Below are 11,764 nucleotides of genomic sequence, written 5' to 3' on the forward strand. Positions count from 1 at the left end.
CGCGGGGGCGAGCGCCACTCACCGCGGCCGGACACCAGCACCAGGAGCCGGGCTGCCTGCACAGGACCTGCGAGGGTACGGGCGCGACAGCTGCGGCACCGGCACTTCCTGCCTCGGGAGGCGGACCGGAAGTCGCGCCGGAAGGCGCGGCGGACCCAACTCCGGGAAGGGGGACGCGCCACGGTTCTCGCTCCCGCCGCGGCCGACTTCGCCTTGTCCGCCCCGGCGCGGGGCTGGAGCCGACCACCGCGGCCTGGGTTTCTGCTGTGTCTCGCGGGCCTTGAGGTCCGGAGCTGGCACGGCGCGGCCGGGGCCCCGCGGCCCGCCCTCCTCCCCCGCTATCGGCGGCGGGTCCCGCAGCCCTTCCGCATTCCCGAGCCGGCGCGAGCCCTCGGTTTGGGGGTCGCCGGGCGCCGCCCACCCAGGGTTGTCGCTTGGCAGATAAAAGTACACCCAGCCTGGTTACACCAGAGTTTCAGATAAAACGAGTAGTTTTTCAGGTTCCGTCCCGCGTCACACTGAGGAAGGTTAAGAGGGCGGCGGCCGGCCGTGTCCGCCTGCAGGAAAGCCTTTTCTTTACAAACTGCACGCCCAGAGAGTTCTATCTGCCCTCTCCGGTCTTAATCCTCACGTTATCTATCAGGTGTACGCCCTGATCAGGACAGTTTCTCCTTTCAACCACGGTAAAACTATTCATTTGCTTTCCTTTGATTTACTACAGTACAAACTTACATACACACACAAGCGCGCACAGGCATTATACCATGCTCTTGGTCAAAACAAAGGACACCACCAAAATGCATTACTCCAGTTTTGTTCTAGCGTTCATATTCCTTCAACCTTGGAATATTATCAAAGTGAAAGTCACTCAGCCGCATCCGACTCTGTGACTCCATAGACCGTAGCCCGCCAGGCTCCTCTGTCCATGGGATCTCCCAGGCGAGAATACTGGAGTGGTTCCCTTCTCCAGGGGATCTTCCCGACCCAGGAATCGAACCGGAGTCTTCTGCATTGCAGGTGGATTCTTTACAGTTGAGCTACCAGGGAAGCTCCTGGAATATTATAGTTGGATAAAACTAGTTCTGGATAATGGGACACTGTCTTGCCTCAACGTGTGCTGGATGCTAGGGAGAACAATCCAGTCTTTTATATTCTAGGAAAGTGATGAGAAATCTAGGAATCTTTGATTAGAAATTCCTAGGTCGTAGGAACCTTGTGCACTCTATACTAGTTGTTCTTAAAACAGTAGCACCAGTAAGAAAACCCGTGGGCTTCCTAAAAAGCCCAACCGCCACCCCCCCCCTCCCCGGCAGATTCAGGTCAAGGGTAGGGCAAGAATCTGCATTCCTAGTAATCACCCAGCATTCTCCCTGGAGTAGCACTGCCCCCAGGTCCTTAATTGAATGCATTTTCTCTAGAGTCTGAAACCAATTGCTGAGAAATCATATCTGGTTCTAAAATATTTACCCTTTCCCTCAGCTGCAGTCTCCCCTTTGGCCCAATAATTAAATTTTTCCCCACTCATCATAACATTTTGGCTTCAGAGGTCTTTGTCACAGAGCTCTTCTAGTGTGCACTATTAACCATCCAATAAGTCCTCACCCTGGCCATCTTAAATAAGATCATAGCTGATACCCTGACTGCACGGTCTTTGATCTCCATATTTGTTACTAGAACTGTGTTCCAACACAATGGTCACTAACCACATGTGGCTATTTAAATGTAAATTTAAAATTCAGTTATTTGAGACATATTTTAAATGCTCAATAGTCACATGGGACCTAGTGTCCTTATTGGACAGCACAGAGCATTTCCATCATCACAGAAATTTCTGGCTAGCACTGTTAAAAGTAGAATAAGTATCCAGTCCTTGGGAAATGGTTAATTATGGCATACTCTTATCAAAGATAATTGTTTACTGTGGTCATTAAAAAGAATGGTTCAAAAAAAGGTAATATACTTAAAAATGGTGGGTATGCCAAAATATGACAATTTAAGATACATTAAACTAAAAAACAAGTTGTCTACTTACTACAAATATAAAATGTATGTAGATAAATATGGAAGAGAAGTTATGATGCCTGCTATTTAAGCAGTCACACAGAAACTTAGAATAAAAAGATACAGGGACTTGGGAAAACTGGCTGTTGAAGGATGAGCGCCAGCAATGCTTTTCAGGACAGCAAAGATAAAAACCGTGGTTGCAGGGAAATCAAGAACTTGTACACTTAAAGAGGACCTAGAAAGATACAAACAGTTCTGACATACTGGACCTACTTGGAAATCTAAAGTAAACTGTTTAAGGACCTACTCTATACCACACATTTTTATGTATATTCTCATTAAATACTAATAACAACTCTTTAATAAAATTCTAGTTTGAGATAATATACTATCAAACCCCTGTAGACTTTTCTACTAACCTCAGTCTTCCAATCTCCAACTAGGATTAACTCCTGTTACCTACCCTTTACTGTTTTCAGAGGGAGCACTATCCATTTTTATTTTTCTAAGAATAATCCTACAACATGTGATCTAGGTTTTCTATCTGTTAGACATCACTCCTTTGGTTTCATTCGCTTTTTCTCTAAACAAATGCCCTGTGGTCCTGCCTTCCCTATAAGCCTCTCCCACTGCCAAACAGCCCCAGCTGGTAAACAGAATACCTACTGGATGCTAGACCATTTAGCTTTAGTGTGTTTCTATATTTACTACAAACATAGAGGGTATTGTCCCTAAACAGGTGAGGAAACTGACACTTATGGTGACCTGCCCAAGGACACGAAGCTCATCAAATAAGACTGGCAGAATTGACTTAGCCAAGTCTGACTCTAAAACCCATACTGCTCCTAATCACAAAAATGCTGCTTTATATATTCATAGATTATGTTCCGATTATGAACCAAGAGCATTACTTCCATTTTACAAACGAACAGAGGTTGAGGGGGTCAAATAACTCTCTTAAAGTTACAAAGCCATGATGGAGCACGAACAAGGTTAAAACGTAGCTGGACTGAACCCCAAGCCTAGACACTGTCCCTGTCTCCTGCTACATTTAATTCTGCACTCAAAACTCTACCTAACAGCCCAAATGAAAACCTAGTATTCAAATTTTTCTGTGGTTTAACACTATTGACTAACCTCACTCTTCCAACTATTCACCTGGTTTCCATCACACTGTGTTTGTGGCTTTATCTACTGTCCAAGCCCTTTTCAACATCTATCTGATCCTCCTTACAACTTGCCAGCACACCCTGTAGTCTAGTTATATTTCTTGTGGTTCTTTCTCTCTTCATACTTTGTAAAAACTGGTTGCCTTTCCTTTTCATAATTTGCTTTCACTTGTCTCGTATAGCCAGGCCTATTCCTGTTTCTTCCAGCAGCACTCATAAACTGCTGCTCTCATCCAGGTATAGAGGCTCTTCGATCAAGTAAAATCAGGGCCCTGGAATTGGAATGGCACTGTTGTCATAAGCAAGTGGGTAAGGAGGCTGCCCCCATTAGGCTGGTTTTATCAGAAGTTTTGCAGTGGTTTGCTTCAAGTATGGCTTTTCATCACGGAGGCTGGTTTTTCTATCAAACGCACTCACTGTTGGAGTATACGCTTTAGCGTTTTACTGACAATCATCTTAATTATGCAAAGCCTACTTTCCATGTGGAGAATACTGTTACTAAATGAGGAGACATTTCATTCAGGGGAGACCATCCACTGTTTCTAACGGTGGCTGGTTCTTTGAGCAGTTATCTGAAATGGAAATGGAGACACTGCAAGAGATCATTTCAGTAGATGAGGCTACTTTCCGCTCCCCGCCCCCCACCCCAGTATGGGAACAATGTTATTTGTTCTTCACTGGAAACTTGTTAATAAAGCAGAAGCGATTTTTTTTTTTCCAGTTGAAATGTAAATTTAGTTCAGCAAACAAAATTTCAGTATCATAGCTACAGCCTGATAAAAGTACTTTGCTTATTTAATCCACTGAATGAAATTCAGGAACACACTAAAGGCAAGAGTTAAGGCAGGTGCTAAGAGCCTAATCTTAAAAGGCACGAGAGCAGTTTCATCACTGGTTCTTCCACTCCTGTTCTATAAAGCTGGCCTCATGAGGTTAAAGAATCCAGCTCACCTATTCTGCTAGGTGTGAAGGTCTAACGCCCTGAAGGCATTCAGTAATTGCATGTTCCTTGAGGTAACAGTCTTGTCCAAGGATAGTCTTGTTATTAGTAGTATAAAATGTAAAATTATGAATTAACAGTCCAATATTCATCTTCATAGGCTAACTGTCCATCCACTCTTCCCACCTAACTTTCCCCCAGTGTTTCAAGATCTTTCTTAAACTCACGAATCCTAAAGAGTCAGATTTTTGAAGCCCAAAATAAATGAAACTGTCTACCATTTCCTGATTAACTCTGAAAACAGTCCTGCATTCCTGCAAACAGCAGAAGTTATTTTTAGGATTGAAATAATGATCTCACTTTCCCAGGCATGTAGCTTCAGCTGTTCTGACTGTGGGCAGGTCAGGAATGTCAAAGATTTGTCCATGAACTCATGTGAATCTCTGCATAAACAAACACCGTGTTTCAGTAGGGACCGTGTGTTAAAAAGAAACTACATACAGAAAAAAAAAAAACAAAAAAAAAACTCTATTTCCAACACTTTGAAATACAATACAAAAAATCAGCCTTTTGGATAAAAGCATTCCATAGAACCTTTGGGGGCTAAAACAGTTTTAAAAATTAGGACAAATTAAAATTGCACTCAGTGGCCTGGTCTAGTTCTAAATGACATGAAGGAATGTACAAAAAGCTTAGAACAGATTTGGAGGGATGCTGGCAGGTCCAATATTGAACTTTAGGATTTAAAGCTACCAAAGCTATCATATATAATATATATATGCAAATTCTATAGGAAGTTTTTTAAAATGCAAAGTGCAGAAAATTCCATAAAGGCAGTTAAAAATTGGATTTTTTTTTGACAAGGGGGGAAGACTGAATAGAGGAAATAGAACTGTTAGGAGACCTGGAAGGAATAAGGGGGAAGTATAACATCCATATCATTTTCTAGGATTTGCCTTACTACTCTTCTTTAGATGATGCACCAAGACCAATAAAAGTCAATTTTGGTAAATAAAAAAGTTTTAAACAAGGAAGTTTTTATCATAAAGTTTAATTATGGTTCAGAAAAAATTGAGTGAATAACCTTCTCTGAAAAAATATATTGACTCTGTAGACTGCAGTTACTGGGGGCGAGGAGGGTAGACGGCAGCTGGTAAGTTAAATTACCCTATTTTCTACTCTTAAAATGACAAGAAGTCCCATATCCAGTCTGATTATAGAGATGCATGTGCCCCAAATGGCTGAGAATAAATACAAAAGAAAGGCAGAAGCTGTAAAGCTAAGGGCATGCAACAGGCTCTAAGAGAAAGTCTCAGAAATACCCAGAGTGGCAACAAGGAACGTTTGGCTGGAGTTTGAAGTTCTTTTTAGTCGTCTTTGTCTTTCGCTCCATGCTTAAGGATGCGTGTGAACTCGATGTAATTGAAATTCCCCTTTTTGTCAATAGGTGCTTCTCTGTACAGCTCGTCCACTTCCTCATCTGTAAACCGGTCTCCCATTGTGGTCAGCAGTTCTCTCAGGTAATCCTCCTGAATGGTGCCTGAAGAATAAAGAAATGGAGATCAGAAGAGACACTCCTCTGAGGAATAATTACAAGGAGCATCTACCACTTGACCAAGCACAGGGTTTACGTTAAGGACTATAAGCATGCAAATGTATGAAATATAGTCTTGACATGACTAAGCCAGCCTCAGCACAGCTGCCTAGAAAATGCTCTGTTGCTTAGTGACATTAACCTTCTCTGCTCTACTGACCGCACCCAACAACAACCTCCTGATCTCTTGGTAACAACAACTAATCCTGTGCCTAACCAGAAAGCATGAAGTATGATGCTTCCTCAACATACCATCTATGATCACACTTCTTCTACAAGCAAATACACTAAAATCATCTTGTTCTTATTTAGGCACTAAGTCATGTCCAACCCTTTGCGACCCCATGGACTGTAGCCCTCCCTCTGTCCATGGGATTTCCCAGGCAGGAATACTGGAGTGGATTGCCATTTCCTTCTCCAGGGAATCTTCCAGACTGAGAGATCAAACCCATGACTCCTGCTTGGCAGGTGCATTCTTTACCATTCAACCACCTGGGAAGCCCTAAAATCATCATAAATATCAGTAAAATGCTTCAGTGGAAAGAATACTGAAGTTGTGAGGTCCAGTTTTAACAAGGTATGTTACACTTCAGGCACTTCACTTTACATTTTTAAAATACACAAAATGAGATTAAACAAATTTTTAAAAACAAGTCTAATTTTAGATTCAGTAACAAATATGGTTAGGCTCAGTGCAAAACCACTGAGTAGATAGTTGAGGATTAACTATGTCAGACACTGGGATAGGCACTGGAGCGCTAACAGTGAGCAGAGAGAAACATTCTCTACTTTGGACCTGTGCAAATAGGGGTCTCATGAAACCTGACTGCACATCAGAATCACCCAGGGAGCTCAAAACAACCCCAGAGGCCAGCCCTGACACTGATACTTAAAATAGCTCCCTAAGTAATTTCCATTGGACTAGTTTAAACAGTAATTTCCATGAGCAATCATGATCGAGACCCACTCCTGCAGTAACCCAAAGGTATTAAATGACAATTCAAGCACAGAGATTTTTGAAATTCATAAAGTTTCTATTTTACAACTACTTCTTTGTGTGTGTGAAATTAAGCTAAAACACTGATATATTTCCTATAAAATAAGTTTAACGTGTAAGGTCAGTTCACAAAAGAAACTCTAAATTTATGGGTTTTTTGACTAACTCAACCCTAGATTAAAAAAAAAAAAAAAAAAGTTCTCCCAATCTTAGACTTTTAGATTGTAGAAATAAATCCTCCTCTTTAGGCAAGTCATTCAACCATCATGTAAACTAATCAACTATGTGCAGGGACTGTGATAGGAGCTGGGAGGGTTACAAAGAGGGGAACATGATGCTGTTGAAGATGCACAGCCCTTATCCAGAGAGCCGGGAGAGACTGATGACTGGAAACAAGCACACAGCTAAAGCATAAGCTCAGGCAGGGTATGTGCCAGCAGAGACATACATAAACTACGGTGGAAAGAAGCGAGAGCTTCTCAAGTTTTCCCAGAGGCCAGGAGAAAACAGTATAAAAATGCAGCTAAGGCTCTCTTAAGAATGTGACCACTGAGATGACTCTGAAGAACAGTTAAGACACTTTAATGGTTTTATTCCCTTCCACTAAAAAAATAACACATGTTCACTGTTTAAAAAAAAAATTTAATACACAAAAGTTTTTGGCAAGAAAAAAAGTCTCTTCTGCCTGCCCTTCTTCTACCGGTTCCAGAAATAACTGTTCAGAGTTTTTGATTTCAAGGGGAAGGAGGTGATCTGAGGAGGAAGGCAGAGGCAGAAATGGCGGAGGTAAGTCCAGGCAACAATGCATGGAGACTGGAACGAGGTTGTGAAGATGATGCAAGAGTCAAGAGGGTGGTCTACTTGAATAGGCCAGACGAGGCCCTATGGTGGGACGCCTTCAAAGTCAGAGTGGAGAGACTGTGCTTCCATCCCCACACACTACAAGTAGGCTGTTTAAACCAGTCCAAACACTGTGTAACCAAAGGGTGTGCCTTCCTTCTTAAAAATCTTGCCATGTGAGTTACCCCCTTATTTTTTTTCTCTTATATACATTTCTGCCAAAAGAGCAGGCATTCATGTAGCTAGCCTTTCGGGTTTCTTTGAGAGTCCACTCTATGCAGGCAGTAAGCTACTATCTCATTCCCTCATTTAATCTTCACAACAACCACATGAGGCAGGAAATATTATGGTCCATCTTACTAATAAGAGCCTTAGAGAAGTTGCCTGAAATCAGACAGCTGATTTCAGAAGAGGATTATGAAACCAGAGCACCTGATTCCAGATACCAGATCTAAACAATCTCAGAGCAGAGAGGTACCTGATAAACCAACATAGGACCGTACTAACACCACCACCTACAGTAATCTACAATTTTTTCCAAAATTGCTCCTGTAAAAGATATTCATTTGACACACTTACTGAGTGCCTAAACCCTGTGGAATTATTCTAGTAAAGGAGTAACAGAAGTTTCCTAAAAAAGTTCCAAATTCACCTAGTAAATTGTAAATTAAATATTTAAGGGCAGAGGCAGTGAAGTGAGTGCCTAACATGCCACAGGTGAAACCTGTCCCCCAAAACAGGTCTGGTATAAACCTGAGGGTGTTACATGTTGTCATGTTTCAAGTTATTATATATTTTAGCTGCTATAACCAAACAATAATCAGTTGGTAATTAAAGGTTACCTCAGACTTACCAGTTGCTTCTTCATCAAAGCAAGCAAAAGCATTTCTGATGACATCTTCTGGATCTGTGCCATTTAACTTTTCACCAAACATTGTGAGAAACATGGTAAAATTTATGGGACCTGGAGCCTCGTTCATCATGGCATCCAGATACTCATCAGTTGGATTTTTTCCTAAACAAAAACAGAGGGTCATAATTTTAATCACATCACAAAATGCATCATGGTAAACATTTTGACATGACAGACGATCATTTATACAGTTTTGCTATTTGTGTTCAAGACAGTAAAACTATTTGGAAAAAAGTCTTCTCGGTGAAAAGGATCTATATTAAGAGTCTGGAGACCCTGTGCTATTCCACTGGGAAGTCAGGAGGAATAACACTGCTTTCATAATCACGATCAGAGTGCAGCACACGCATTCATGCACAAACACACAAACGCAGCTGGTCTCCAGCCTGATTCTGAGACTTGGCCAGAAATCTGCAGGTGGTCCAAGGACCTTACTTTGGGAAACAATGCTCCAGATTTTGAATCTTAGTGAACTGTAACATCATTAGATTGGCTTCACAAAACTTTTAAGACTTCAGAAATAAATAGAAAAGGTTGTTTTAGAAATTGTCTGATTTATTAATATTAAAACTGATAATCACCCAGGGAAGCAAGCATGTCATGCAAGTCTTCCTTGTCAATGAACCCATCCCTGTTCTGGTCGATCATGTTGAAGGCCTCCTTAAACTCCTGAATCTGGGACTGGTCAAACATGGCGAACACGTTGGAGGTCGCGCGCTGGGGGCGCTTCTTGGTGGTCTTGGTCTTTGCTCTTTTGCTCGACATGGTGGCAGTTGAATCCTAACAAAGAGGAGAACAAAAACTAAATTGAACCAACCTTCCAGAGGTATTTGAGCCACTGAGAGATGGGTTTAAAAACTATTTCACAGGACAGTATCACTTGGCAAAAATCTGTCAACTAATTGATACCATTACTCAGAGGATCAATCTAAAAAGAGGAAAACCATATTCATGTTTTGAATTCACTCATCCTTAGTAGTAAACAGTCTGTCACTAATTTCAAGTTCCAACTTACCACCAACATTAATTCAAAGCTCAGGGCATTATCAACAAGATTTCCTGTCCCCAGTACTACTGGAAAGCTGATTAAGGACTGATAACAATTCAATCCATTAGCTTAGTAACAATATAGAAAACAAGAAACAAAAGACGTCAGGACTCTGGAGAAAAACTGCCAGTTCTATACCTCAGTGTTATTCAGTACTGACGAACATTAACTCATCTTCTAAGCCAAATCATCTGAAGTGATTAAGTCCTCTAAACAAAAACCAGAGCACAATACAAAATTTTTAAAGCAATTTAGTTTTTAAGAAGTTTTGGAAAGCATTTTAAGAGATATGGAAACTACCTTTGCTCTCTAATAATCTAAATTTCTCCCCGTAAAACTTAAGTTGAAAACAAAAATAACGTCTAATAATTCCCTTTCAACACTAAATCTTTTAAGACTATAAGCAATTTGTTTGAAGTTAAAAATCCCACAGTCATCAGACAATAAAATTTTACCATACCATCCTTCAGAGCTGAGGTAGCGAGGGCAGTCAGCAAAACCTCTAACCCACAAGACTAAGACACTGTAATCAGTTATATTCTCTCAAGCAGGTCTAAAATAGGCACTACTGATTTCACACTCTGACCAGGACAACAGTTTTAAAGCTTACGATCTGAAAACAACATTTAGCTATGATGTAGCAAAACACTATGCCCTTGCTCTAAAAATAAGCCTGTGGATCGCAAAGAATGAACTACCTAGATGTCAGTACTGCGAAGTGAACTTAGGACACAATGCTTCATATGAGTTTTAAAACTTATTTCTTACATTCTTTCCTTGATTACACCACACCAGCCAGACTACATTCAATTACGGAAATAATTAGAAAAGCTCTGACTGTGCCTGATTTTTTTTTTTTTTAAAGCTTAACTCTATTCTCAGATTTTTAGAAGGAAATTCCACAAAGGAGAGTCACAAATTCCAATTCATCAAATATAGCACTCCTGCCATGCACTGGAATGTGCTGCTGGTAAGCTATACCCTACTTGACATAGAAGTTAGGATATATGCTCCTCCCTGGTTTCCAAATTTCCTTTAATTACTCTTTCGTGATATTTTCATTTTATAACACCTCTAGATGTTATTATCTAAACTACAGAGAGCTGTAATTCCCCCCTCTAATCTAAATAGTAGTTTAAAAACAAGTAATTATAGCATATATTATTTCTTCCTCTCCTAAATGGACTCCAGGATTTGGGTTAGTGGTTGAGTGGCACGTATTTACCAGTCCACATCTCTTTAGTATTTTAGGTATGCCCCTGTCTTTGCAAAACAAAGCATATGTTTAAAAATACTCTATTTTGTTTGACAACACTGTATTACCCTAACTATGCACAAATATCAGTTGTTTTAAGAACAAAGAAACAGATGAAAAAGACAGGTCAAATGGTTGATAACTGATTTTTTAAACCTACAAGACCTCATAATACTCAATTTAGTATCGTTTCTCTAAGTATCTTTTAAAAATACTTAGGTTAGATTATAAAGTAACACACACTCTCATTCTAGAATTTTGATACATTTCCTAGTCTTTTAATCATGCATTTAATTAAAATCAGTCATTTTAATCATGTATTCTTTTTTTTTTCCATGTATTCTTTAAATATGTGAATACATTGTAAGATTTTTTAAAGTTATAAAGGTATTTTTGGGGTCAGCACTGACAATACCCTCAGAGTTTTTCTTTAGCTCATTTGATCCTTAATCATCAACCATTAATATGATCAGCAGAATTACGTTCATGTGCATCAAACGTCACGAATGCTGATTATTATTTAAGAATTAAGAAATGTTAAGGTACGTGTGCTCTCTTTGAAGAACTTAAATATAGTTGGGGAGGCAACTGTGAAGAAATGAGATGATTGGTTCAACTTATTTGAGTTACATAGTTTTCATTCCAAAAGTATGACTCTCAAGTTAAAACAATGTGTAACAAAAATGAAAAATAACTCAAAGGTGGTACATGATTATCAAATACTATGACTTCAGAAAAGTTCTTTGTTTCTGAAAGTTTTTTGTGGGTAGGTGGGGGGAAAGGTAGGGGAAAGAACTTGAAAAACCCTAAAAGCTACAAGACATCCTTAGAATTAAGAAATTTAAATGTCAGTCTTAATTCTGACAAATTAGGGTAGTTAATGCTATCAAAATTTGGTAGTATAACACTGGGCAAGTTACTACATGGACCTTTACTTTTTCAAGGAGTTGGATTCTGATCTGTGTTATTCTCCCACCAGAAATCTGCATCCTTTCAGAGATAGA

The 11,764-nt window shown here is 40.1% G+C and overlaps 2 protein-coding genes across 3 annotated transcripts in view; both read right to left on the bottom strand.

Moving 5' to 3' along the window:
* LOC104983287 (myosin regulatory light chain 12B) overlaps positions 1-137 on the bottom strand; it is a 16,879-nt gene extending 16,742 nt beyond the window's left edge. The window contains exon 1 of the mRNA XM_010832714.1: positions 23-137. The gene's annotated coding sequence lies outside the window, so the exon portion shown is untranslated. The remainder of the gene's footprint in view (positions 1-22) is intronic.
* A 5,010-nt stretch (positions 138-5,147) lies between these two features.
* LOC104983288 (myosin regulatory light polypeptide 9) overlaps positions 5,148-11,764 on the bottom strand; it is a 9,661-nt gene continuing 3,044 nt past the window's right edge. The window contains exons 1-4 of one of the 2 annotated variants that reach the window (XM_010832716.1): positions 9,966-10,101; positions 9,039-9,237; positions 8,398-8,559; positions 5,148-5,653 (exon numbers count right to left, since the gene is read on the bottom strand). In XM_010832716.1, coding sequence (XP_010831018.1) covers positions 5,481-5,653; positions 8,398-8,559; positions 9,039-9,237; positions 9,966-9,968 — 537 coding nt within the window. In that variant the 5' untranslated portion in view covers positions 9,969-10,101 and the 3' untranslated portion in view covers positions 5,148-5,480. Of the gene's footprint in view, positions 5,654-8,397; positions 8,560-9,038; positions 9,238-9,965; positions 10,102-11,764 lie in introns of those variants that run through there. The other variant, XM_010832715.1, reaches the window with a different exon arrangement.

The sequence above is a fragment of the Bison bison genome, unplaced genomic scaffold, assembly GCF_000754665.1.
Source record: "Bison bison bison isolate TAMUID 2011002044 unplaced genomic scaffold, Bison_UMD1.0 scf7180017862158, whole genome shotgun sequence".
In the NCBI taxonomy this organism is placed as follows: Eukaryota; Metazoa; Chordata; class Mammalia; order Artiodactyla; family Bovidae; genus Bison; species Bison bison.